Genomic DNA, 27,439 nt, shown 5'->3' with positions numbered 1-27,439 from the left:
TGGGAATCGAACTCAGAACCTCTGTAAGAGCAGCCAGTGCTCTTAACTGCTCGGACATCTCTCCAGCCCTGTATTTTCAAGTGGGGATGCAGACACAGGACACAGGTTTAGAAGTAAACAGGGCTATAGAGGAGGCTCTGAAGTTGAGAGTACTGACTACTCTGTTAGAGTTGATATGGATTTGATTTCCAGCCCCAACATGGCAGCTCACAACTGTCTAAAACCCCAGTTCCAGGGGGTGTGATGCCCTCTTCTGGCCTCCACGGGTACTGCGTGCATATGGTACACAGACAAATATGCAGGCAAAACACCCATGCACATAACAATGAAACCACTTTTGGGACTTTTTTTTTTTTGAAAAGGTAAAATACAGAGCAGGTAAACGCTATAGCAGGGCTGGAGAAACAGCTCCGCAGGGGAGGGCGCTGCAGCCAAGACTCAAGACCTGGAGCCAGCATGGTGGAGGGAGAACTCCAGAAAGTTGTCCTCTGAATCACCTGCATGCTGTGGCATGTGTGCATAGCTCCTCCCAAATAAACGCAAAAGAAATTAAATAACAATATTACCCCTTTCCCTCTGGGATAAGAAGCTCAACATTTACCCTGAGGAGAGCCTCAAGGGAAGTTTCATTCCACAGAATGTCTGACAGACACCCTCACTGTAGCAAAACCACTGTCTCTTGGGGCTACATAGAGATCCATGAAATCAGGAGCAATGTGTACAAAGACAGGCACAACTTCCACTCAGCCTTGGCCCTTCCCCCTCTACCCTGGCCTTGCTGATACCATGTGGCTACAGAAGCTCCTACCCCACCCCTGTGCATCTGTCTGATGGCATTAAGTTTGGGCTGCACACGGCCATACGTTTGTGGTTCCTGACTGAGCATATTCCCAGTATAAAAAGATAAGATGTCTATTTCAGAGCATCCCAAGTCTTGGGGATGAGGGGGTTAATGATCTTGTTGTCATCTTCCTCTCCCACAACCCCTCCCCCAAATCCCTTCCCCCACCTCCCTACCCCAACCCGGCTTCCTCTGAGTTTCTGCCTCTACAGAGCCCTACAGGGGACAGTGAACCAGGTACATAGGGAGCTTAGCTGCCATAGGTGGGGTCCTGACCTTCAGTCACAGCCAAGTAGACAGTCACATCTGTTCTAGGAAACTCCATAGTGGGACTTCATGGGTGGTCCCTGGGCAGTTCACATAGATGCCTCAGCTTCCCCAAAGGACAGGCTGCTCCCAGAAGGAAAGGAGGGATAACCCTGGGGCCTGTACCTGCTACTTGGGGCTGAGCTTAGCCTCTTAGCTCTCTTCTCCAGCCAGTCCTCCAGGTGGCCCTCGGGAAGCTCAGCGGTCTCCACTGGCCATTCTCTGGCCCGCCTTTCCTCTGTGGAGGACAGAGTGACAGGAAGGTTAAGGGACAACCCTGCTGGCCTGGATCTCAGTCTTTCACAGAGCAGCAGGTGCTGGGAAAGCCCTGGGATGATGCACTAGTCTGTCAGGAAGAAGTGGGCCAGTAGGTCAGGATCAGAGCCACAGGTCTGTCCCTCCATTTCACTAGCTGCCCAGCTCCTCCGCGAACAATGACCTAGTGCTCTCAGCCTTGCTCTGCTCCCTGTCAAACAGAGGCACGCTGGCTATCTCCAAGCCTCGGGGAGCTAGAAGCAGAACAATGAATACAGAGCTTCACTCTCAGGAGGGGTTCATATTGGAGATTCGAGAGGCAACTCGACTGCAGGATGGGGATCTACCTGCCAGGTTGATAAGTCTCAGTTTCCTGGCTTTTCTCCCACTAAAAAAACCAGCAGCAACTGGAAAGGATTCATACATGCTGGGTGGGAGCTAGAGATGCAGGCTCTGAGCAGGGTGGGATGGGGTCTTCCTATTGTATGTATATGATCACACTGCAGCAGTCTTCAGACACACCAGAAGAGGGGACGGGATTCCATTACAGATGGTTCTGAGCCACCATGTGGTTGCTGGGAATTGAACTCGGGACCTCTGGAAGAGCAGTCAGGACTTGAAACCACTGAACCATCTCTCCAGCCCTGTGGGATGGGGGTTGGGGGGGAGGGTCTTAGGCTGGGGGAGAATAAACTGGTGGATCCATATTGACTCAATATCAGGCACTGTACTGACACTGCACAGGCATCTTCTCAGCCACAGTTACTCAGATGCCAAGGTTACAGGGGAGCCGACGGAACCAGAACCACTTAACTGTCAGCTGCTCCAGGCCTCATTCTAGCTTTGTTTCCACTGAACCCTGCCTCCCGCTCAAGGCCTGTGGCCTGTGTTCCCTCCGCTGTGAGCCAACCACTCATTCCCGGACAGCACATGTGTAGCCAAGAGCTGGAGACTGCAAGTGCCAAGAGGCCTCACTTCTGCCCCGGGAAAGCTCCTGGAAACCCTATGTGGTGCCAGCCTGCAGGTGCTTCCGCCTTAGTGTGGGTTCATTTTCTCCACCTAGTCAATAAGGTGCTATGGTGACAGTGAGGAGCATCCAAGGGGAACCCTGTGAGTCTGTAATTGGGAACGAGCCATGCATTCCAAAGGTAGACGTGCCGGCTTTCATGAAAGTCACAGTAACCAGGCTGCAAGGAACCTCAGCACAGGCAGTGTTTTCTCTTTTAGGGGGTGGGGGGCAGATCTCAGGTATTCAGGCTTGAACTAGCTATGTAGCTCAAGTTCAGGAGGACAACCTTAAACTCCAGATCCTCCTGCCTCCACCTTTCAAGTCTGAGATTATTTGTGTGTGTCAAGCCCAGGAGGGAAGTAGTTTTTGCAGCCCTTGTCCTCATAGGTTGTATGGTATTTGTCTGGTGCTGAATAAGGGCTCCTGTGTTGCCTGACTGCAGGAGAGAGGGAGGAAAGGGGGAGGGGAGGGGAGGGAAGTAAGCATCCAGGAACAGAGCCTAGTGAGGGGGCAGAAGGGGAGCCAAGGGCACACATACCTTCAGGGTCCTGGGAAGAAGCCACATTGCTTCATTTCCAAGGGACACAGTCTTGTTCCTGACGCCCTCCCCCACCAACTGTAAGGTTTGGGGATTCCCCAGCGGCCTGGGCAGTCCTTGGTTACTCGCAGAGCAGCTTCCTGGCATTGGAGCCTCTCCCACCCCACCCCGCAGTCAGGCTTCACCTCTACGCACCCTCCACCTGGATGCTCAGCTGCTGCAGATCTTGTTCCGACATGTGGGAAAATCTGCAGTTGGAGCCAAAGTCACACTGGCCTGCAATGGGAAGACAGTTACTCTCTGCTCGGGAAGGTCCCACCGCAGCTGACAGTACTCTGACAGGTCTCAGAGTTTTAGGACAGGATTTTAGGATCTAGAGTAGCAGCCCCAGCCTGGAACAACAACAAAACTAGACTCTCTCTGGCCTGACTCACACTCAGCAGCCTGAGGTGCCAGTCTGGCCCACCAAACACCAGGAATCCAGGAGTCCCGCTGAGCTTGTCAGTGCTGGGCCACCCAGGCATGAGCAGGCAGTCCTCATCGCCGCTCCCTGCTATGGCGCGAAATCCGTGGGGCTCAATCAGCTGCATGTGGATCCCTGAGAGGCTCACACTTCCTCTCCAGTCTAGGCTACTGCACAGGCTGCACCCCTGTCTGGCGCTTTGCCAGCTCACTTAGCTTGTAGGAGCAGCTGCACTGCTCCTCAGAGACCTTGGGGGCATCTTTGCCAAGGAGAAGTCAATGTTTGGATGGCTTTCCTGCTATCAATCAAGTCTTTGGAAATTACAGACCAGTGGTGTCCTCAGCCAGGATGACTACCAGCGGGGCACATATACCAAGGCCGAGTCTGTGGGGGGCAGCGGGGGCTGGACCTGCAGGCCTGGTGGCCTCCTGTCAGGCAGCACTGTCTCCTGAGGGGAGTCTGGCCATTTTCCCAGCTTCCCTAGTCCAACAGCAGCACTGGCCCCATGGGAAGCTCCTGTACACATGATGTGAGTCTTGTGGGATTAAAGGCCTGCGCCACTGCCCTGCCAGAAGCACAGAGCCGTAACCTCCCAGGTAAAGATGGGTGAGCACCACACCAGTCCTACACTCCGTTCTTATGAGCTGAGGATTAAGCCCTCAGAGGAACACCTAGCACACGTGGTTCTGAATCTGAATTTAGGATTCTAGACCAGCTCCGATCTCTCTCTGCCTGCTGGGGAAAAGGACACAGGAGAACAGGCTCCCAGGCTAACTTGACCTCAGTCAGTAGTGTTCCCTGTCTTACGTTTCCAAGGGCTTCTTATTCTAAGTGAGCCAATAAAAATTGTATTCTATCTCTGAGGGTCTCTCTAGGTGAGAAGACATTCCTAGAGATGTTTCAACTGACCCGTCTGTTAAAGCTAAGTGGTTAAGGATGGGGTACAGGGAGTGGAGGAGACACTACAGGGTGCCACACAGGCCAGGGAAGATGATGCTCTTCTGTCAGGCCCAGAGCTGAGCAGAGCACTCACCTGTCAGCAAGAATTTCCTACAGGGTCGCTTGTTCTGTTCATCCAGCAAGATGGCGGCTGCATCTGGAAGAGAAGGCTGGATTCAGATGACCCCACTCAGGAGTAGAGCTTCGGGGGTGTGACATCAGTGGCAACAGTCCTGAGATGAGAGCTCTCTGTTCATGGAGGAGTGTAAGCTGGGGTTGGCCATAGTGGTGGCGATGGTGGACAGAGGAATTCAAACTGAGATGACCTCCGCTCCTTACACCCCCTCAGGACCAGCTAAGACCATGAGGCAGCTTGAGGCTAGAGGCTCTGGGCTGCAGGCTGTCTGCACAATGGGTTCGGGTGGGGGAGGTTTATTTGAAAAATCTAGCACCACAGGACCTCTTTTAACTTCCTGCAAGCCTGTGAGTACAGTCACAGAGCACACATGTCCTACTCTATGGCAGGCTATATGTACAATGGTGGCCTATCACCTAGTGGTTTCATGACTGCTCTAGTTTGTGACAGCCACACAGCAATGTGTCCTTGTTATGAAGTGACGTAGTATTTCAACGTGAAAAACTTCTGTCCTGATGCACAGGATTGTGCTTCCTTCCTCCCCTGCTGGGGTCTAGGGATGGCTCGCAGAAGCTGTGACCCCAACTCTTCATTCCCCTGGCATCAGCAGTGGAGCCTCAGAGCCACCCCGGCCACAGTTCTGTACATGACTTCCCAGCAGGCATGCTGGATGCTCCTTTAACTCTGCCTTGTAATTTCTTCTCTTTTTATTTTCATTGTGCAGTTATGGTTTTAAATGTGTGTGCTTCTCAGCAGGAAAGGTACCAGTCAGTCAAAACTCTGTAAGTAGGCCAGGCATGATGGTGCACATCTACAGTCCTCGATACTTGGAAGGGTGACAAAGGACTGTTTGAGAGTAAGAGTTCAAGGTCAGACACTGTAGCTGTCTTCAGACACAACGGAAGAGATTTCATTACAGATGGTGTGAGCCACCATGTGGTTGCTGAGAATTGAACTCAGGACCTCTGGAAGAGCAGTCAGTGCTCTTAACCACAAAGCCATTTCACACCCCCCCCCCCTTTCTTTCTCGGTTTTTCAAGGCAGGATTTCTCTATGTAGACCTGGCTGCCCTCAAACTCAAATGAGATTCCCCTGACTCTGCCTCCTGAGTGCTGAGATTAAAGGTGTGCACATAGCAAAATCCTGTTTGGAAACAAAAATCTGAATAAGGTAGGAAGGCCTGACCTCAGAGGCTCTTCTAGCAACCCTGGACAAGAGGAAAGGTAGGCTGGACACTTTGCCACATCTTTCCCAAGGCCATGGACTCTTCAGATTCAGGAGACACGAGCTCAAACCCCAGGTGCACATGGCCACAGGAGGCTGCTGAATCTCCCATGTGAAGGGAGGGAAGATCCCAGATGGAAGGGCTGCTGTGGAAGTTTAGTAGGACAATGGGTGGGGAGCCCCCTGAGAGGCCAGTGGCAATCCTGTTGGTACCTTAGAATCACAGGGCTTAGGCAGCCTTGGTACCCTCCTCCCCAGCACTCCCAAGAGAGTACTTCCAAGTAGACGCAGTTGCCCCCTCCTGACAGGAATGCTGTGGGGTGCTAACAGCTCCATCCTGCAGAGGTAGAGACTGAGCCTAAGGCAGGAAATGAGATGCACAAGAACATGCGCTTAGGGAGCAGCAGCTATAGCCTGCACTGTCCTGTGACCCCTGCTTTTTCAGTGTGACTGCTCTCGGATGGCCGGTAAGTAACAGTGCTATGGGAACATTTCCTTGCAGAGTGGCCAGAGGGTATCAGGACAGGAAGTCTTCTGGGCTGGGAGGTGGTATCAGAGAATCCATGCAGTGGGAGGCCACTTGGTTGGAAAACCATCCATGAGTCACTGGGACTACAGACACTAATGGCCAGGAGCCTTCTGGATTTGTGCCACTGAGGCTGGTTGGAGGGCTGAGTCTGGATCCCAGACAAGGGGCCCTGAGTGGATGGTTGAGTATGGGAGAATGCCATGCTACCTAGCCTCTGGCTGGTGTCTCTCCACCCAACTCACTTCAGAAACATATGGCATTTATGAAAATGCATGGACAATCAACCTATTCCTCTCGGGTTCTCTGTAGTCCAGATGGCCTTGAACTTATGATCCTCCCCAGTTAGCCTCCGGAGGGGCCAGGATTACAGGCCTGCATCACCAGGCGTGAGTCTTAGGGTCACTTGTCTTTTTTTCCCTCTCTGGACAGGATCTCACTACAAAACCCTGTCTGGCTTTGGACTCACTGTGTTGCTTTAGCTAGCTCAAACTCTTTATTCTCCTGCCTCGGCTTCCAGGGTGCTGGGATTACACATGTGCACATTTTCCAGTTCTGTTTTAATTCCTCCAAGAGGGAGAATCATTATAATCACTAAAAATTCCTCAGTGCCTCTGAAGAACTCCAAACTGAGAGCCTGCAGCAGCCAAGGCCCTCTACTCAGAGAGAAGCCTTGCTCCTCCACTTGGGGTGTGAAGCTCTCTGCGTCCCGAAAGCCTCACCTTTCCAAATACCCAGCTGCCCCGGGGCCCCATGCTTGTTTGCTCATTTAGCCCTTTGTCTCTGAAGCATCACTTAGCACGTCCTTCCTGTGTACCAGGCACTGTGCCAGGCTGTGGATTTAAGTGCAGACCAAGTGAGAGACCCTGCCCTTCCTTCCAGTCCACAGCTGCACCGCTGTACATGAATGTCATGGCAGTGAGTGTGAACCTGTCACCAGACGACCTGGCTCTTCCTGAGGATTTGCAGTCTGAGATTTAGGGGCTGTCCTGATGTGGGAGGACAGTGGGGTGGGCAGGTCCATGGAGAGGAGATGCAGGGCAGGAGGGAAATGCCCCAGAACACAGAAGCCAAAGCCAGCCAAGGACTTTGCATAACACCGTGCATAAAAGAGCGCAGGGCTCTTGGGATGATGGCTCAGCAGATAAAGGTGCCCGCTGCCCAGTCTAAGGGCTTGAGTTCCTTACCTAGAACCCACAGGGTAGAATAAAACCGATTCTCACAAGCTGTCCACACACATGCACGCCTGCACAATGCACATGTGCACACACATGCATGCGCACATGCACCCACACAAACACACAAATAAATGTACTAAGTAACCCATACGACACTGCCATCAAGGAGAGCCCTGCTCTATCCACCTCTGAATCTTCAAAGGCTGGCTGTGAGCTCAGTGCTGCCAGGTACTCACTGCGCAGTGGCTGAATAAATGAGACGAAGGGCCTAAGGTCAATGCTTTTGGGGACATGCAGACATCATTTCTACTTAATATACTGCTCTGTGCTAGTCACCACGGGACTACTGCACTCCTCCGTTGTCGTGTCTGTTTTACATACAACGAAGCTAGGCTCACGCTGTCAGTGACTGACAGGGGCTGGTCCTCAGGGCCTGGGCTTGTCCTAGCCAGGGCCCATGGCAGTCCATGCTGGGGGCTCACGGACTTGTGTGAAGGGACAGAACAGCGCCGAGTGAAGCCTCAGCCCCAGGTGACATACACAGTGCCTCTCAGGATCTGCAGAGCTGCCGGGGTTAAGCAAGGGGACACTACTCAAGGGAAGGCCCGAGGAAGTGGAAAGAGCTCATGTGCCAGCTCAGCCCCAACCGCAGAGACCCTGGTGCTCTACATTTAAGGTCATCATCTCTTAAGTGGGGGCTCCTGGCCACCAGCCTTCCCCACAGAGCTGTTCAAAGAACAGTGTAGTTAATGATGTGGAGTCCTGAGGAGGGCGCTCATGACATCTGCCCTGTGTCCTTTCTGTAAGGAATATGAAGTCCTCCGCTGGTCAGCCCTGAACACAGGACCTGGGACTAGCCAATGCCAAGATGATTTTGGCCCAGTTGATGCCGGACCAATTTCCATGGGATCTGGAAGACAGGAGGCCTTGCCTGACGCCAGGTTTCTGAGGAGCCCTGTTGTTCTGGAAGTGCCACCCTACCTCTACTCTCAGCCTGCCCCACACTATGCTGCTGGGCCACTTTCCCTCCGTCAAGTCTCTGAGCCTTGCTTTCCTCACCTGAGCTAGGGGAGCATCTGAGAGATTTAAAGATGCCATAGCTGGTCTGCAGAGTGAGTCCCAGGATAGCCAGGCTAAGAGTGAAGCTCTGTCTTTAAAACAAACAAAAACAACCATGGGGGCTGGAGAGATGGCTCAGGGGTTAAGAGCACTGACTGCTCTTCAAGAAGTCCTGAGTTCAGTTCCCAGCAACCACATGGTGGCTCACAACCATCTGTAATGAGATCTGATGCCCTCTTCTGGTGTGTCTGAAGACAGCTACAGTGTATTCATAAAAATAAAGTAAATCTTTAAAAAACAAAAAACAAAAATCCCACAACCGTGGCAGATCCTGACCCCCACCCTGAAACCTGCATCTGAAGATGCTGACAGAGGAGCCATGTTGTTCCAACTGAGATGAGGTTGTGCAGTATACCTAGGCTGGCTTCAAACTCCTGGGTGTGTCAGGCTTAGTGACCCATGCCTATGATACTACACTAAGAGACTGAGGCAGAACTGCTGCAGGTCAAGGCCAGCCTGAGCTATAGTGAGTTCCAGGTTCAAGGTCACCTTGGGCTGGAGTGATCCGGTTTAAAAAGACAAAACAAAAACCTGCTGGCCTCAAGTGATTTTTTGCCTCAGTTTCCCACTTAACGCCTCCAAGTATTAAGCCTCACTAGCATTTTTCTGTAAAAAGTTCCTAGATAATCTAAAGGCACAGTCAGGGTTGAGAGCCACTGTCCTACAGAGTCAATCAGAAGAAATGACTTCCCCCTTTTCTGTCTTCTTGGCTGCTAAGACTCAGTTTGTAACTTGCCAGCTCTGAGTCCTGCCCTACCCCAGGTCTGTACCTCGAATGCAGACACTGCCCACCTCACTCCAGGAACTCCTGGTGCATGGCAGCCACAATGCCAGGCTCCTGTGCCTTGCTCCTGCCTCTGTGGTCTATGGAAACAGGCCCCGAGTGGATGCTTCCCACCTCAACTCCTTATCAAGTCGTTCCAGGGTGGAGAAGCCTTTCCTCAAGGCCCACCCAGTCACTACCCAGTCTGCCAGCTCCTCCATGCTTCTCCTAGTGGCTGCGCCCTCTCCCGCTGCTCCCGGACATTGTCAGAAGTCTCCTTATATTGCAGCCAGTGGCTAAAGACTAACTCCTCAAAGAGAGATCTTCTGACTCACAGTGTGTCTTAGGCAGACACGGCAGGCAGAATCTCTCTCTATTCATTCTTCCTTTGACTTCCTGGCTTGCAGTGCTGGAAATCAAACATAAGGTCTTCTGCATGCTAGGCAAACAACCCATCTCTGAGTTATACCCTCAGCCTTTGGCTTTGTTGTTGTTGTTTAAAAAAAAAAAACAACAACAACACAGGGTCTTACTATGTAGCCCTGGCTAGCTTGGAGCTCACTGTGTAGACCAGGCTAGCCTCACTTCAAACTTCACTACCTCCCAAGTGCTTGAAATAAAAGGTGTGCGTCATCACATGCATGTGCGCACACACACACATGCACGAATGCACAACACATGGTCCACATACAATTTTAAAAAGACAGAGCTGAAGACATGATTTGGTGATTAAGAGCACTTGTAGCTCTTGCAGAGGACCTGGGTTCAGTTTGTAGCACCCATATAGTGGTTCCCAACCGTCCCTAACTCCAGCTGCAGAGCATCTGACACCTTCTTCTGACTTCCACAGGCACCTAGCATACATGAAGTGTGCTTATAATGCAAGCAAACACTTATAAATAAAAATAAACAAGAAAAGCAGTCCTTCCCAGACTGTCTCTGAAGTGGTCCTTGTCTGACAGAAGGGAGGGTCTGGGTGCAGGCCTCAGGAGCCCGCCTCCTTGCCCCTCGAGCACACACCTCGGAACATGTCGTACCACACCTTCTTGGCCTTGAGGTGCTGCAGCCCATTTAGGTGCTTCTTTCGGTTGTGGAGGTTGTCCTGGAAGGAGCGGTCACAGTAATCACAGAAATATCGCTTCCCCATGGCATATCCACCGTAGGCTGGGAACCCCTGCAAAGTCACAAAACACTTGATCAGACCATTGAAGAAGACTTCATGCACCAAGGCTCTGAGCACAGGGCCCTCAGCTGAGTACTGCAGGCCAGGCTGGTCCGTGCGTGGCTCTCCTCACAGGCCTGCTTCCTGTGGAGTCTGTAGGGCTGACAGTTAGAAGGAGGCCTCATTGCATAAGGGCCTTACATTACAGTCCTCAGCACTGACCAGCCCAGCTAAAACTTCAGAGTATGAGGCTCAAGTTTGGGAATTTATTTTTTAAAACTTTGTAGGTAATTCTATTAGTGGACAGGCTGGAGGACCATCACTGTACGCCCTCTGGCTAGCCTCCTTTGCCCTGACACACCTGGAACCTCCTGTATTCTCTCCTGTTTAGGCCTTTTCTCTGCGCCTCTCACATGCCAGACATTCGGCCGCCTTCTTGTGTTCCTACTTGCTGCCCTTGGGCCTGGATGCTGTCCCTCAGATGCTGTCACAGGCTCACATCCAGTGCTTTGATCTTTGCTCAAATGCAACCTTCTTAGTAATTACCATGACTACTGTATCTGAACTCGACCACTGTATCTGAGCACGCAGGATCCTCTTCAGTTCTTGACACTCCCTGTTTTATTTCTCCTCATAGCACTTAACTCCTTTAGAGCAATAAATCGCTTTTTATGTTACCATCTCTCTTCTCCAACAAGAATACAAATCCAGGAAGGCAAGTAGACTTTGCTGCTTCTGAGGTGCCCCAGCACCTGAACAGTACTTGAAATAGAGTAGACAGACAATCTGGCCTTTGCAGAATAAATTCATGAGTTCCCATGTTCTCTTTGGAACAACCAGGATTCAGAGGGACGAAGGGATTTGACTAACATCACACAGCTGGTAAGCAGAAAGCACATTCAGGTTCCCTAAAAATTCTGTTACAAAGTGTCCTCCCTCCTACAGCTAGCTCAGAGCTCAGGGAAGCCAGAGAGTTCCACAGCAGGTGCTGGCAGCCTTCTGAGGACACTACTGAATCTTGGGGGAGGAGGTTCCCAGCCAGCATCAAATGGAAATGTCTTCAGGCCCTTCCTCTACAGTTCCCTCAGCCACCATTCCCATGCCAGGAGTCTGGAGCCCAAGGTAGGTAGTGATTCTGTCCCTCACAGCCAAGCCTTGGCTCTCGTAGCACATTGGGAGGCATCCAGAGGGACCCGCAAAGACTGAGGCTAGAGAAACCTCACATGATGGGGCAGGGTCCTGAGGCCCCTAAAAAGATAGAAATGACTTCCCTGAGGTTAGCAGCCAAAGGAGTAGTAGCCAAAGCCCCAGACTGCCAAGTACCTGGCAAACAAGGCTGACTCTGGGAGCCAATCCACAGAGCAAACAGATGGGGGAACACACCTCAGGAGGAGGGACTGGGGAGGGGAGAGACAAACAATTGCCCTGGATGGTTCAGGCAGCCACGCAGGCTGATGGAGAAAGTTGCTCCTGCAGCAGACAGGGATAGCAGCCATTAAGTCAGGGGCTGTAATGGGATCAGGAACAGCTAGTCATTCCAAATGAAAACGTATAAAACCCCTCTTCTCCCATTACTTCCGAGAAACTGCATCCCAGACACGAGGACTTGATCTATTAAATTTGGCAGCTCTAATGCACCCCGTCTTGCCAATAAACTTATAGGGATTGGATTGAAATTGTAAGAGATGAACGCTTAACGGCCGAGTGCTTAACCAAGCCATTCACGGAGCTTGAAGCTCCAAGGAGCTGCTGGCTCTGGAGAGTAATGGGAAAAGGAGGGGCGGAAGAAGGTGTCCCTCTGGGAGACTGACGTGAAGTGGAGCAGTGCCTTTGTAACAGACGGAGCTGGGCAAAACCACAAGCCACTGAGGAACCAGCTGTGTGACCTTGTACAAGTCACCGTCCCTTCCTGACCTGTATATTTTCCTGTGTGAATCTGAGGCAGTGGGTGGGAACAATCAGCTATTGCTTCAGGAGCAGCATAGAGAAGCATGCTGGTGCACATTTGCATGTTAAGGGTAGGCTGCAGCTCAGTGGCAGAGCACTCGCCTAGTGTGCATGTGGCAATGGGCTCAATCGCTGACACCACAAATAGAAGGATTATGGACGGAAACGGACACTCCTGCTCAGCATCACACAAGTGCTCAGGGAGTGTTACCTAGCTGTGGTCCTGAGCTGAGAGCTTTACACGCATCCTCCAGGTGCATCACCCTTGGCATGGGGGCATGAGATGCCACGAGACTTCAGGGTAAGGGCATTGAGGCCCCCAAAGTAAAGTAACCTAGTCAAGGTCACACTTCAAGGAGGCAGTTGAGCTGGGTCTACACTAATAACCACCGAAGTCTCCACCGAAATCATGCTGACACTGCCCAGGGAGAACAGCAGACGGTAGTGCTTTGCACTTCTCTCAGGCTTGTCCCCATAGCCAGGTGCTCAAAGCCATGCCTTGGCAGAAGCTGGCCTTTAACAAGGTGACCTATCCAGACAAGAAGTTCTAGGCTCCTGATCCAACTGCTTACCACTAAGGGCTTGGGCACGTAAGGGCAGCCTGGACAGCCTCTTAGCCAGGTAGAGCCTCTTGCCCCACCGTGGACAGAAACACTCATGCCACAGCCAGGCATCTTTAGACAGAGCACACCCTGCACCATGGTGCTCCTTGACCCCGAGTAATCAGAAGGGGGACAGCTGGAGTATCTGTGACGGGGACAGACAGCAGCATGGGGTGCTGACTAAGCTGGCCTTCTCCACCATGATTCATCCTCCTCTTCAGCAGTGTGTGTTAGGCCCTGTCCAGATCACAGAATGATCCAGCCTCATTCCCTACCAGAACACAGGTGGTACCAACAACCCACTCCCAGGGACCACGGCCATAGCTACCACACTATCTGCTGGCTCCCTGGAATTTGACCAGATGCCAGGGCTGGCTATTGTGGCTACGGAACAATGCTTAAGATAGTGAGACACCTTCTGGGACCACACAGCAGATTCTAATGCTAATGACCTCTGCAAAGTTATTTCATGCACAGAGTGTGCCCCTAGCTATAAAACCAGGGTCCCACAGCTAAGCTGCTGAGGCCTTACAAGGCAGCACAATGGTCCTTCAGCATCTACACGTGATGGGTTCCACCTCGCTTGGCTCATCCTTTATATAAAATGTCACAGAATTTGCATCTAACCCACATACAGCATCTTGTATACTTTAAATCAACTCAAGAGTATTTATAATACCCAGTAAATGTAAATGTTATGGATACAATGTTATGGATACAGTTATTTTATTGTATTGTTTAGGGAATGTAAAAAAAAAAAAACCATATTCAGTAGTTTGTGTTTTGAGACACAGTTTCTCTATGTAATCCTGGTTGTCCCGGAACTCCCTTTGTAGATCACGTTAGCCTCAAACTCAGAGATCTACCTGCTTCAGCCTCCTAAGTGCCAGGATTAAAGGTATGTACCTGAGCCACAACACAAGGTTACTTTTTGAAAACTGCAGCTAAATTTAATGCTAAAGGATGCTGGTATCTCATTTCGCATGCAGGGTTATTCTCCCGTGGGCTGCCTTCCCCTCATAGAGCGCAGTCTCAAGAGCAAAGAACTCTGTGTCACTCACCACGCTCCCAAGTGTCAAGAACATAGTGCCTGCATAGGGAGTGGCTTGCAGAGCCAGCCCCCCCCCCCTTGCTTGATGCCATTATCTTCCCTTGTGGAAAAGCCAAGCAGGCAGGACTCTCACTGCACCCAGCCCCTGCCACAGGAGATTTGATTCTGTACACCTATTCTGCTGTACAGGTAGCTGCCCATAGCACCTAAGCCTGTCCTGGCTGTGTCATTGCACCTGGCTTACATCCTGCAGGCACAGTGTTGGTCAATGAATGACAATCTCTCCCCATATAGGAACGGGATAAGGAAAACAGGGTGGTGATTTGATTCCAGCATGCCTGGCATCTCACTTTCATTCTTTAAACCTTTTTCCTCATTTATTTTTATGTGTTTGAGTGCTTTGTCTGCATATATGTATTATATCACACATGTGCAGTACCCACAGAGGCCAGAAGGTGTTGGGTCCCCTGGAACTGGAGTTACAGATGGCTTTGAGCCACCACGTGGGTACTGGGAGCTGAATCTGGGTCCCCTGGAAGAGCAGTGAATGCTCTGAATGGCTCAGCCACCTCTTCAGTATCCAAAGTATTTTGAAGGTTGAACACAGGGCACCATACACACCAGGCAAGTGCCCTACAACTGAGCTATCTTTCCCCAGCCCTGGATTCCATTCGTGTTTCACCTTTACAGAGGTCCTGTAGTAGGGGTCTGGTCTGCTCATGAGGAACAGCTCCTCAGCACTTCTGACCTGCTCACAGCAGGCAGTTAACAATAATAGTAACAATTATTGTTAGTGATATTAACAATGTCTCAGAAGGCTCTGAACTAGTAAAATTGAGGGCCTGGTGCCTCATCCTGGGGCCCCCTCCATGCTGTGCTGAAGGAGGCTTCAAGGCCAAAGTACCCCAGAGTAGGACTCTAGAGCTCACGGCCCCCTCCCGCTGCCCCTCCGAGGCTATAGCGCGGGGCAGACACTTGCACTTCAGTACAGTTCCTCCCACTGTGTGCATCTTGAGGGTGGAGGCGGCTTTGCACAGGGTTAACAAGCCAACAGTTTGGCCTTGGTCAGCGGCTGGTCCATAGACTGTAATTATCCTGGACTTGTGTGCACCCCATGCTGCCCTCGAGCTCGCCTGTTATTCTTTCATTATGGCTCCCCTGGAATTCAGACACATGGTAAAGCACAGCTCTATCACAAGCCCTTGAGTAGCATGGCGGTGGCCCAGAGCCATGTCTGCTGTCAGGAGTTGATGGGATTAGAACTGGTTTGTGAGGCTGGTCCAAGGTTGCATGTCTGGACCCTACTCCAAATAAAGTGCCAAGGAATCAGGAGGGCCTGTGTATAACATAGGAGCACTTTTAGGTACTGTAATGCTTGACTGCACACACAGCTTTCTCACCTGGTCCTCAGTCCTGTGCTTGCCTCCTAGGATAAAGTGTATCATCTCGTTCCCAGCAAGCTAAGGCTGTTGGGGGCCTACCAGTTCAGTGGTCTGGGTCAGGGCTAGGATCTAAGTAGGCACTACCTCTAAATCCTCAGGGAATAGTCTCGGGTAGTAGGTGACAGAGTGACGCAGAGAGCAAGGGCCTACAGAGTCAGGCTGCTCTTGACTGATCCTGAAGGGTTGCCTTTCCTAAGCACAGACAATTCCCAACTTAAGGTGGCTTATTTTACAGTGGTTAGAAAGTGACACAGCTTCCATAGAAATTGTACTTAAAATACCAAATGCTGACCTGCTCCAAGCTAGGAACACACAGTAAGATACTGGGCATCGGGAACAGGCCACATGACCAGGCTGTCTGTATTGGTCCTATGACCACAAAAGGAAACACCAATTGAGAAGCACCTGCTACCTCTCGGTGAAGCCTGAACTCCACCTGCGCTGCCCTTGGGCTGAGCATTCATGCAGGAAATGGGCCGATAACACTATTTTCAAGATGCTATGAGAGCTTAGCACATCAGTGGCACCCAGTGCCCACTTGTGGAAGCAGCAGCCAGACTCTACACCACAGCAATTCTTTCTCCAGGCTTTTCCAACTTATACAGTCCCTTTTCAAGCTATGCCAGGACTGGAACATGTGACCAAGTAACATGTCACTTCCCAGGACAAGTTATAACTGTCTCTATCTTGGCTGTCTCTAATTCGTCACCTGGCTGAGGATAGTTATGCACCACACAGTGAGCTGTGTTGACAGTGAAGCCCATGTGGTCAGGGGCTGAGACCCCACCTGCCCATTCCTAAGTGCCTCCTAATGGTCAACCCTTCAGGCTGACCTAATGTGACTGTGCCCTGGCTGACAGTCTAGCTGGAGTCATTCAGCTAAGCTACACCTTGTCTCAATGTGTGTGTGTGTGTGTGTGTGTGTGTGTGTGTGTGTGTGTGTGTATTGATTTAAGTCACCAAGTTTTATGGAGTATTTTATTATGCAGAAAAAAAAGTGAATGAATTTAAAAACCATTTAACAACTGGGTATTATAGTACATTTCTTTAATCCCAGTACTGGGGAGGCAGAGGCAGGAGGATCTCTGTTGAGTTCAAGGCTAGTGTGGACTTCACAGTGAATTCTAGGACAGCCAGGGCTGTTTAGAGAGAGCCTGCCTCAAAAAACCAAAACCAAAACCCAACCAAACGAGTGAAAAACAAAGCCAAACAAAAGCAGCATTTAACAATCTGTAATAACCACAGGTACAAAGACTCCTTAACTTAAAACAATGAATCACCTGAAGCCCCGCCTACTCACACATGCACAGCCCTAAGGGACCCATTTCCTCCTTCATTATCCACTTATTTTTTCATTAGCCCCACATGTGATGGGCATTTCCTTCCTCTCAGGCAGGGGTTCAGACTTTACCACAGTCCCTGGACCCACTGGATATGTGCTAGGGGTGGCTGACAGACTGGTCACTGTATAAAGTAACAAGCTCTGTGCCTCAGGACCCCGATGGGCACATGTAACCAACAGGGAATTCCTCCAAGACACAGAAGACTACAAGATCATTGGGCCTAATCTGAAAACCCCAAATGCTCAAGACTGAAAACTTACATGGTACTCAGAAAGTCAAGGCCATCTTTTCAGATTGAAAGTCTGAAATCTTAAGCACTTTTGGTTGCAGGAGAATATTTGTTTGCTGTGAGACAGGCTCTCACCACGAACACAGAGAGATGTGCTTACTGCTGCTGGAATAAAGGTGTGGGTGACCCCTGGCTTCTCCAGCATTTCCTGACTATAAAGAAGCTGATCCTGAGACTGAAATCTAACTGTGCCATACCAATAGCTGGTGGCACCCACTGCCAGCTACATGCCAAGCAAGCTGCTCAGAGTTCCATGTAAGGTAGGGGGGGAGCTCAAGGCACAGCTCACAAAGTCTGATGTGATAGTTTTACCTTCATTTTGGTCCCCAAACAATCCTCAGAGACACTGTTGGGAGTATTGTCAACAGGGCGTGACCCACAGTTCAATGGTTGGTACCAGTCACTAAACTACTTGACAGTATCTGAGGATCACTTGATCCCAACAGTTTAAGGCCAGTCTGAGCAACAGCAAGACCATCTCACAAAACTACAAAAAATACTAGGTGTGGTGAGTGATTCATGGCTGTAATGCCAGCTGAGTAGGTAGAGACAAGAGGATCAGAGTTCAAAGCTGGCCTTGGGCAGATAATGAATTTAAGGCCAGCCTGGGACATACAAGACCTTGTCTCAAAAAATACAAATAAAGTTCAAGGAAATTCTTGGGCAAATGTTCACTCTGTTGTTAAATGGAGTTTATCAACTCAACCATACACACAACAGAATAACATTTCTTAAGGCGAAAGGATTTTTTTTCCTCTGGGCTGGAGAAATCTTTCAGAAGACCTGGGTTCAATTCCCACCACCCACATGGCAGCTCACCACTGCCTAGTTCCAGGAGATCTGACACCTTCACACAATCACACATGCAGCCAAAACACCAATGCACATACAATTAAATAAATCTTTTTTAAAAAAAGACTCCACTGCATGAATAGAGACTAGAATAGACATAGAATATTTACCATGGTTATCCCTGGCTCAGGAAATACATGTTTCATATTTCACTTTGCATTTTGCTGTTTTATAACAAGTTCTACGTTCAATGTAGGTTGGTTGAAACCCCTTAAAACTAAAAATATTCCCTTCAAGAAGCGGGGACTGTACAGACTGTGGCCATGCCTTTAATCCCAGCATACTGAAGGGAGAAGCAAACCTTTGTGAGTTTGAGGCCAGACTGGTCTACACTGCAAATTCTAGGTCAGTTATGACTTCATAGTGTGAATCTGTGCAAAAAAAGGAGCAAGGCTGACGCGATGCTCAGTGCTTTAGAGCACCTGCTGCTCTTGCGGAGGCTGGGGTTCAGTTCCCAGCACACACATGGTCTCTCACAACAACCCCTACATACATGCAGGCAAAACATACACACATACATCTATTCTTAAAGTTTTTAAGCGAGAACTGAGATGTGGCTCAGTAGTAGAGTATTTGCTTGGCACAGGTGAGGCTCTGGGTTTAGATCTGACAGGATACATTTTACTCTTCCCTGCTTAGCTGGCTGCCTTAGATTCTGAGGACTTTGCCCACCCGGATAAATCAGCTTGGGGGGATGTCAAAAGGGACAGAAGAAACATTTCCTTCAGCTCCCATCAGTGAGTGACAAGGCAAATTCTGATTTAACCAGACCTGGCCTAGCAACCCAAGTGAAGGATGGCTGCACCTGGTTCTGAGCTCAGACAGTTTTTTATCAGATGGTTACAGGTCTCAGGCGGCCGCCGGGGTTTCCAAATAGGAGAGACAACAATAGTCTGAAGGGGGTTCCTGAACTAAATACTGGACTGCAGATCATGTCTGTCCTGCCTTCTTCCTGCCATCGCTGCTGCTAAGTCAGACCTCATTTCCTCACCAGTAAGCAAGGCCCCTCTGCTCACCAACCTGCCTTGCCCCATACCAAGCCTTCTCAAGTCAGCCCTATTCAAAATGTCTCCCTTCTACATGAGAACCTTGCTGGAAATAAAGTCTTGAGCTGGTGAGCTGGGTAAAGGTGATCTCAAAGAAGCCTGATGACCTGACTTCAACCATCGGGATCCACAGAGGCAGAGAGAAGACACCACACAGCTAGCCTCATGTACCTTGGCATTTGTCCATATATATCTCTCTCTCTCTCTCTCACACACACACACACACACACCACACTCACACACCACACTCACACACACACACACACCACACTCACACACACCACACACACCACACTCACACACACACCACACTCACACACTACACTCACACACACACACACACACCACACTCACACCACACTCACACACACCACACACACCACTTACACACACCACTCACACACACCACACTCACACACACACCACACTCACACACTACACTCACACACACTCACACACATTCTCTCTCACACACACACACACACACCACTCACACACACCACACACACACCACACTCACACACTACACTCACACACACTCACACACACTCTCTCACACACACACACACACCACTCACACACACCACACTCACACCACACTCACACACACACACCACTCACACACACCACACTCACTCACACACACCACACTCACACACACTCACACACACACCACACTCACACACACACACCACACACACACCACACTCACAGTCACACAACAACAAACACCACACTCACTCTCAGGTTAGACCATGCTGGAGATCAAAGCCAAGGCCTTGTTTGTGTTACGTAAGCACTCCATCAACCGAGCCTGTGATTTGATGTCGGTATTCTAAGTTTTTAAAAAGTTGAAACAATGGGGGTGGGGGGGCGTGGAAGGGAAAAGAGAAAGGAATGAGAATGATCAAAATATACTATATGGTTCAAGGCCAACCTGGTCTACATACTGAGTTACAGTTTCAGGCCCAGCCAGGGCTACACAGAAAAACCCTGTCTCAGAAAATGAAACAATATATTTATACACACATACATATTATGTAAAAATTTTTTTCAATTAAAAAAATAGTAAGCTGGGTATGGTGGTACAGGCTCTTAATCCCAGCACTTAGGAGGCAGAGGCAGGTGGATCACTATGAGTTCAAGGCTAGCCTGGTCTACATAGTGAGGACCAAGATGGCCAGAGCTACATAGAGAAGAGATCCTTTTTCAAAACAACAGAAAGTACTGACCGCATGGTTCCACCTCACCCGTTAGAACAGCTGTCATTAAGAAAACAAACGCTGGAGAAGATTCGTGGGGAAATAAACCCTACTCTACACACAGCTGCTAGGAGTGTTTATTAGCCTGGCCACTTCAGAAACCAGCATGATGGCTCCTCAGAAAACCTAACACACAGTTTACATACACTCCTTTTTGGTCTGCTCTTGGGTAATAACTGAAGGGCGTAGCTCAACACACCACAGACACCCACACACACGTGGACTGCCACACTAGTCACGATGGCCCCGTTATGGGATTAGTCTAGGTGTCCATCAGCAGACAAATGGATTAAGGAAATGGGACATAGACACAGTGGAATTTTACCGAACCATAAAGAACAGTCATGTCATTTACGGGAGACGAATGCAAATGGAGAGCATCATTTTAAGGGAAGTGAGTCAGACTCAGAAAAACAATTATCATATTCCATCTGTAATGCCTAGATTTTACACATATACATAAAAATTGCATATGCATATAAGGTAAGGAAGCAAAAGCAAGACTGTGTCTGTGTTTGGAAACAAGAAAAGGGTCAAAGCACCTAACAAACTTGTCTGAAAATTCGTGTTTATGAATTCTGTCCCTACGCACAACCCATTCTAAAAAGTATTGAATTGTTTGCAAGAAATATAAATTCAGTATAAGCTTAATTAATTAGATTTGCTGGTAACTAAGGATCCTTGGGGAAATTGAGCTCGTTAGGTTATACCACCCAAGTACTTAAAAAAGAAAATCAGATATATTAAAATTATAGATGGAGTTAAATGTTTGAGGGGTTGTAATTAAACTGTAAGTAGGGCTGAATGTCTAGAGGAATTCAGTTTGTTCAACGTGAGTTCAAAAATTAATCAGAAAAAAGTTAAGGTCGTTTTTCTTACTTCCCTAAAATCTGATGTAGAACATTGAAGATGTTTTCCCACCACTGAGACACAGCCTCGCCATGTAGCCTGGGGTGGCCGCAGACTTTCATTGTCGCTGCTTTAGTCTCCCAGAGTGTTGGGGTTACAGCTGAGCACCACTATGCCTGGCTCAACAATTACATTAAAAAACAAAATTTCATTTTCCCTGAGACAGGGTTTCTCTGTGTAGCCCTGGCTGTCCTGGAACTAGCTCTGTAGATTCAGAGATCTGCCTGCCTCCCAAGTGCTGGGATCAAAGGTGTGTGTCACCACTACCTGACTTTAAAAAAAAAAAAAAAAGACTTGAGTCTCACTATGTAGTCCTGGTTGGTCTAGAACTTGCTATGTAGCTCAGGCTAGCTTCAACCTCACAGAGGTATGCCTCATCTACTCCTCAATTACTGGATTAAAGGGATGTGCCACCATGCCCAGTATTTTAAAATATTACAAAAAATTAAAAAAAATTATGTTTTATGTTTTACATTTTTTATTTTATGTGCATTGGTGTTTCCCTGCACATGTATCTAAATAAGGGTGTCAGATCTCTTGGAACTGAGGTTACAGACAACAGTGAGCTGCCATGTGGGTGCTGAGAATTGGACCCAGGTCGGCTAGAAGAGCAGGCAGTGCTCTTAACCATTGAGCCATCCCACCAGCCTTTTAGAAACTGAAAACAATTTAAAATATAAAAACTAAAATGAAAGCTGGGCATGATGGTGCCTGCTTTTAATCCTAGCAATAGGGAGGCAGAGGCAGGTGGATCTCTGTGACTTGGGGCTAGCCTGGTCTACAAAATGAATTCCGGGACAGCTAAGGCTATAGACCCTAGTCAGTGCTTCTCGACCTTCCTAATGCTTCGACCTTTTAATACAGTTTCTCATGTTATGGTGACCCCCAACCATAAAATTATTTTGTTGTTCTTTACAAATGTAATTTGCTAATGTTATAAATCATAATGTAAACACCTGCGCCTTCCAATGGTCTCAGGCAACCTCTGTGAAAAGGCCATTTGGCTCAAAGGAGTTTAACCCACACATTGAGAACCTGTTTCAACAAACAAACCTATTTAGACAAGTAAAACCTCTCTGGGTGTGCTGGCCCGTGCCTTTAATCCCAGCACACCAGAGGCAGAAGCACATCAACCTCTGAGTAAGAGGCCAGCGTGGTTTACAGAGCAAAATAAATTGCTGCCAGGTCTGCCAGAACTCTGTAGTGAAATCTTGTCTCAAAAATACTATGGAGCCTAGTGGTGGCAGTGTACGCCTTTAATCCTAGCACTTGGGAAGCAGAGGCAGGAGGATCTCTGTAACTTGAGGCCATCTTGGACTATAAAGTGAGTTCCAGGACAGCAAGGATTACACAGAGAAACCCTGTTTTGAAACAGAAACATAAAACAACAACAGCAACAACAATAATGACGCTTGAGTGATGGCCCAGTACAGAGTGCTGGGTTTGGTCCCCAGTACCCACCCGGCAGCTCACAATTCTCCACAATTCTATCTTCAGTGATACAAAGTACAAATGTGGTGCACACATAGACACACATGCAGAGAAAACACACACACACATAAGATAAAAATAGTAAACTTTAAAAGCATCTTTTAAGTATGAAAAACAGCCCCCCCCCTTTTAATTACCTGTAGTCCTACTCAACCCACATAAAAGGATTTCCTGTCCTCGGAATTAACTTGCCATCGGCCAGATTGGTTTGTGGTAGGACTCTGGTCGATGTTCCACAAAGCTGAAGTAGTCTTTCCCTGAAGGCTCGTCACTTCCTATAAGGCTTAGAAATCAGTTCTGGGTTTTAACTGATTAATTAATTAATTAATTAAGAGGAAGAGGCTCATGTAGTCCAGGCCAGTCTCAAACACAATGTAGCCAAGGATAACTCTGAACTTCTGTTCCTGCCTCCACTTCCCAAGTGCTGATCATAGTCCTATGTCATCACCATGGCCAATTTGTAGTCCTTATCCCAGGCTCAGACTGGTCCTCTGAACTTCAGAATCACAGCCCCATTTGTTCTAGATGTTTCTACTTCATATCTAAGGGACAACTCACAGAAAATACAAGTTACAGAGCTGGAGATGTACAATTTACACAGCTAGAGTATGTAATACTCTAACAGAGGACCCTGGTTTGGTTCCCAGCACCCACACACTTGATAGCTCACAACCTCCAGCTCCAACTCCAGAGGATGCCGTACCCTCCCTCTGGATTTTGTGGGTACTGTCATTCAGGAACACATGTCACCCCTTCACCACCATCCCTACCCCACATATATGCATAATTTAAAATAACCAAAAACTAAGTTTTAAACACAATTTACTAGCCAGGCATGGTACTGCTTGTCCATAATGTCAGCCTTCCAGAGACAGCAGAGACAGAGGATCACAGGTTCAGTTAGGCTAATTTATGTAGCTGGTTCGAGGCAAGCCAGAGCAGGTGTGAAACCTTGTCTCCAAACAAACCAACATAAACCGTTTAGTCACGGAAGTCAAGCCTTAGTTTATCACTAGATGTTAATTTCTTTTTGTTTGTTTGCTTGGTTTGGTTTTTTAGGACAGTGTTTCTCTGTAGCTTTGGTTGTCCTGGAATCTGTAAACTAGGCTAGTCTTGAACTCAAGAGACCCACCTGCCTCTGGAGTGCTGAAACTAAAGGCACCCACATCGAATCCACCTCTTAATTCCTTTCTTGCACACACCTGCTAGCTTGCTGTCTATCCTGCCTACCAAAATGCATCTCAAATCTGACCATTATTCTAATCCTCTCTACACTAAATTACCTACCTCCGAAATTTCCATTCTCCAGTACAGATTCTACCAAGAAGCCAGAAAGATAACATTAAAATGTAAATTAGACCTTGTTACATTCCAACTTAAAACCAGTCAGTGACTCCCTAGTGCAATTAGGAAAAAATAAAGGACTCCTTACCAGGGGTTCAAGGCCAGACTAGAGAAGACTCCAGACCACCTACTCAGACTTAGTGGCCACTCTACACTTTTTCAAGCACCCCAGGAGTGCAGCTGTCTCTAAAACTTTGCACAAACATTATCCGGTCTACCGTGCTACAATATAATTAGCCTGCATCATGCGGCTACTCAGGTTTAAAGAGCAACCAACCGATCCAAGCATTTGGGTTTTCTCTTTCACAAAGTACTAGTTTTCAGAAGTGTTGGACTTTTCCATCACCCACGCACCACAGCCAGAGCGCTCCACCAGAGCAGAGACCTTTCATCTACTGGGGACCATCTTAAGAACCAGAGGAAATCCTCAGAAAAGTATTTGTAGGGTGCCTTTTACAACCAGGTCATCTGCCTCCGAGGCCTGGGTTCTTGGCTCTCTGGAGAACAGGGAGAAACAAGAGCAAAGCCACTTCCCCCCCCCCCCCCCCTGAGGCGTGGCTGGTTAGAACTCCATCCAGGACCCAACTTTTGCCACCTCCAAGCCTATATCTGGAGTAGGTTCACGGGAGTTTAGGCAGAGAGGCGAGATGATGCCACAAAAACTCAGGTCCCTTCACCTCTCCATCCACTCCCCATGCTAGAAAATGCTGAAAGCGCGGACTTAGAAGGGAGAGCCTGCTCTTCGGATTGGGAAAAGAGCCTAAAACTTGGACGAGTATGTCTGGCCAAAGATACCTGATTCCGTATCAGCTTAGACCGCTCCGGGCTCCTCCTCTTGTCGCGCTCTGCTCGCTGGGACTCGTAGTCCTTCCTGAAGTAACGAGAAAGCGGAATGCTAAGGCGAGTCAGCACTGGGAAAGATGGGTAATCCAAGCGGTTTTCGGGAGTTGTAGTTCAAAGTAGTCAAACACAGGAAATGGTTGAGGAGAAAAACTGGGAAATAAGTCTTATCAAACTTTGGCTGTGTGAAATATGAATATTGTAACAATCTGTTATGCCGTGCACCTTATCAGTTTCTTTAGTGGTTCAAAACGTCGACTCTGAGATACAGAGAAACTACAATTCCCATAAAGCAGTGCTCGTCGAAGCTTTTGGAGCGAGACTTTGGTCTCTACGCAGGCGCAGGGACGCGAGTTCGGCAGTGAGGCAACATGTCGCCGACGATCGCTTCGCGTGTGTACTCCTTGCTGTTCCGCAGGACTACCACCTTCGCCCTCACCATCGCGGTGGGCGCCTTGTTCTTCGAGCGGGCCTTCGATCAGGGTGCAGACGCGATCTACGAACACATCAACGAGGGGGTGAGGGCCTGGGCCATCCTGACCTTGGGCCCTCCTGAAGGGTGACTGGGAGGGAGGCAGGACAGAACTCAAGTTTTAGCAGGACTGGGGTGAACTATGTCCGTTGATACATTTAGTTCGCTTGACATAGTGTGAGCCCTACGTCTCACGCTGACCCCCATTGCAGGGGTTGGGAGTTATTGGTATGTCCTGTCACACAGTTCCACATATTCATTTGCAAAAGCTAACTTCTGAAACCACTCCATAAGTCGGCAGTGAGTTGGAACTCCGACCCCTGCGGCCCTTGATAGTTTCAGGGGCAGATTTTAGCAGGGCAGTCGTTAAAAGGTCTCCATAGACTATGTGGCTGACCTTTTAAAATTGATGTTTCAGTTCCCAAGACCACCCACGCAGCCACTTTGGGTTAAAAGTGTAGGCTGTGAAGTCTCAAGCCGTAGCTGACAATACTGGAACTTTCTACTTAACCGTGGTATTGAATAAAAATCATAGTAGATCAAAGATCTTGGGATACAGTTGAGGTGCTACGGATCATACTTGCCGATAACACTGAAAGAGCATTTGCTGCATGTCTCAGGAGAATATGGGAATATGAAATAGAAAATGGAGAGCCCTCTTTGACTTAACTGTTCCAGATTCTGTGCATGTCATGAAATTGTGACTCTATTGGGAAAGGCATGTTACTGATAGCCAGCATGTTCATCAACTGGTTTTCTTACTGGTTTTCTTTCTAGTTTTCTCGAGACAGGGTTTCACTGTGTGGCCCTTACTGTCCTGGATCTGGATTGGTAGACCAGGCTTGGCCTCCAAATCACTCTCCTGCCTCTGCCACCTGAGTGTTGGGATTAAAGGCCTGAGCCACCACCAACCAGCTCCACTGATTTTTCTTCTTTCTTTCTTACCTTTTTTGGTTTGTTTTTAAATGTTATGTTTTAACTTTATATGCGCCCAGGAAGGTCAGAAAAGAGTGGTTGATCCCCTGGCACTGGAATTGATAGTTTTGAGCCATTTATATGAATTCTAGGAACTGAACCCAGAGTGCTCTTAACCACTCAGTCTTCTCTCCAGCCCCCTCGGGGCTCTGACCTACAAAGGTCTGCCTACCAGTTGCCATATTACCTCTGGTAGGGGTAGCTTCCTGTCCGTATGAAAGTGTTGCCACTCTGATCTTTTACAAGCATTTCCAGGGATCAGAAGTTGTCTTGAGTACATTGTCAGAATTCAACCTACCCTAATTTCCCTTCTCATTTAACGTAGTTAATGGAGTATGAGTGGTTTCCTAAGTTGTTTTTGTTGTTTTGGTTTGGATTTTGGTTTTTCAGACAGGGTCTATCTATGTAGTCCTGGCTGTCTTAGAACCCACTCAGTAGAGCAGGCTGATCTTGAATTCAAAGACCCACCTGCCTGTGCCTCCCAAATGCTGGGATCAAAAGTGTGTGCCACCACCGTCTAGCACAACTACATTTTTAATCAGTTTGACATTGATTTCTCGGTATTGTTTTCTTTGGACAGCAAGGGTAATGGTAAAATGTGAGGGCAAAGGTTAATGAACTGCCTTGTGTTTTATATGCAGAAACTGTGGAAACATATAAAGCACAAGTATGAGAACAAGGAGTAATTCCCTGCCCCTGTGGGACCAGAAGAAACAGTCACCCGTCAGCTGTTTGCCTGGAGTTGGGGCCTCAGCCTAAGGATGGGTTCCAAGTTACTCTTCATGGACCACCAGAATGTTGGCAAGCAGTGGCTCCACTATACAGACTCTGACTTCTGTGTTTGAAGTGTGTTTGACTACAGCTATCAGCAAATAAATTAAATTGTTCATGATACCTGCTTTTGCACTGGGTACTTTATTAACTTCTGTGTCTTCACTTGGTGGTTGAGACCATGCAGACACCTGAAAACTGCCATTTGGAGTTTTCCATTAATGTTTCGAGAATCCTGGTTTCAACACATCAGCCTAAATAGAAGTTATCTTTAAACCAGTAGTTCCAACCTTTTGTTTTTATATATGGGTGTTGTGGTGCCCGAGAAGCATTAGATCTCCTGC

At 48.6% G+C, this 27,439-nt stretch overlaps 2 protein-coding genes across 3 annotated transcripts in view; one reads left to right on the top strand and one right to left on the bottom strand.

The window, feature by feature from the left end:
- The window catches only part of ZMAT5 (zinc finger matrin-type 5), a 28,678-nt gene extending 3,765 nt beyond the window's left edge, over positions 1-24,913 (bottom strand). Inside the window, exons 1-5 of one of the 2 annotated variants that reach the window (XM_080941731.1) lie at positions 24,833-24,913; positions 10,318-10,471; positions 4,446-4,508; positions 3,145-3,225; positions 1,274-1,385 (exon numbers count right to left, since the gene is read on the bottom strand). In XM_080941731.1, coding sequence (XP_080797857.1) covers positions 1,274-1,385; positions 3,145-3,225; positions 4,446-4,508; positions 10,318-10,444 — 383 coding nt within the window. In that variant the 5' untranslated portion in view covers positions 10,445-10,471; positions 24,833-24,913. Of the gene's footprint in view, positions 1-1,273; positions 1,386-3,144; positions 3,226-4,445; positions 4,509-10,317; positions 10,472-24,125; positions 24,230-24,832 lie in introns of those variants that run through there. The other variant, XM_080941732.1, reaches the window with a different exon arrangement.
- A 299-nt stretch (positions 24,914-25,212) lies between these two features.
- Positions 25,213-27,218, top strand: UQCR10 (ubiquinol-cytochrome c reductase, complex III subunit X). The gene is made up of 2 exons (XM_080919751.1): positions 25,213-25,395; positions 26,966-27,218. The coding sequence occupies exons 1-2, from the start codon at positions 25,249-25,251 to the stop codon at positions 27,008-27,010; spliced, it is 192 nt and encodes a 63-aa protein (XP_080775877.1). The 5' UTR covers positions 25,213-25,248; the 3' UTR covers positions 27,011-27,218.
- The last annotated feature ends 221 nt before the right edge of the window (positions 27,219-27,439 follow it).

The sequence above is a fragment of the Micromys minutus genome (assembly GCF_963924665.1).
Source record: "Micromys minutus genome assembly, chromosome: 1".
Lineage (NCBI taxonomy): Eukaryota > Metazoa > Chordata > Mammalia > Rodentia > Muridae > Micromys > Micromys minutus.
This window is presented reverse-complemented; position numbering and strand designations above follow the sequence as displayed.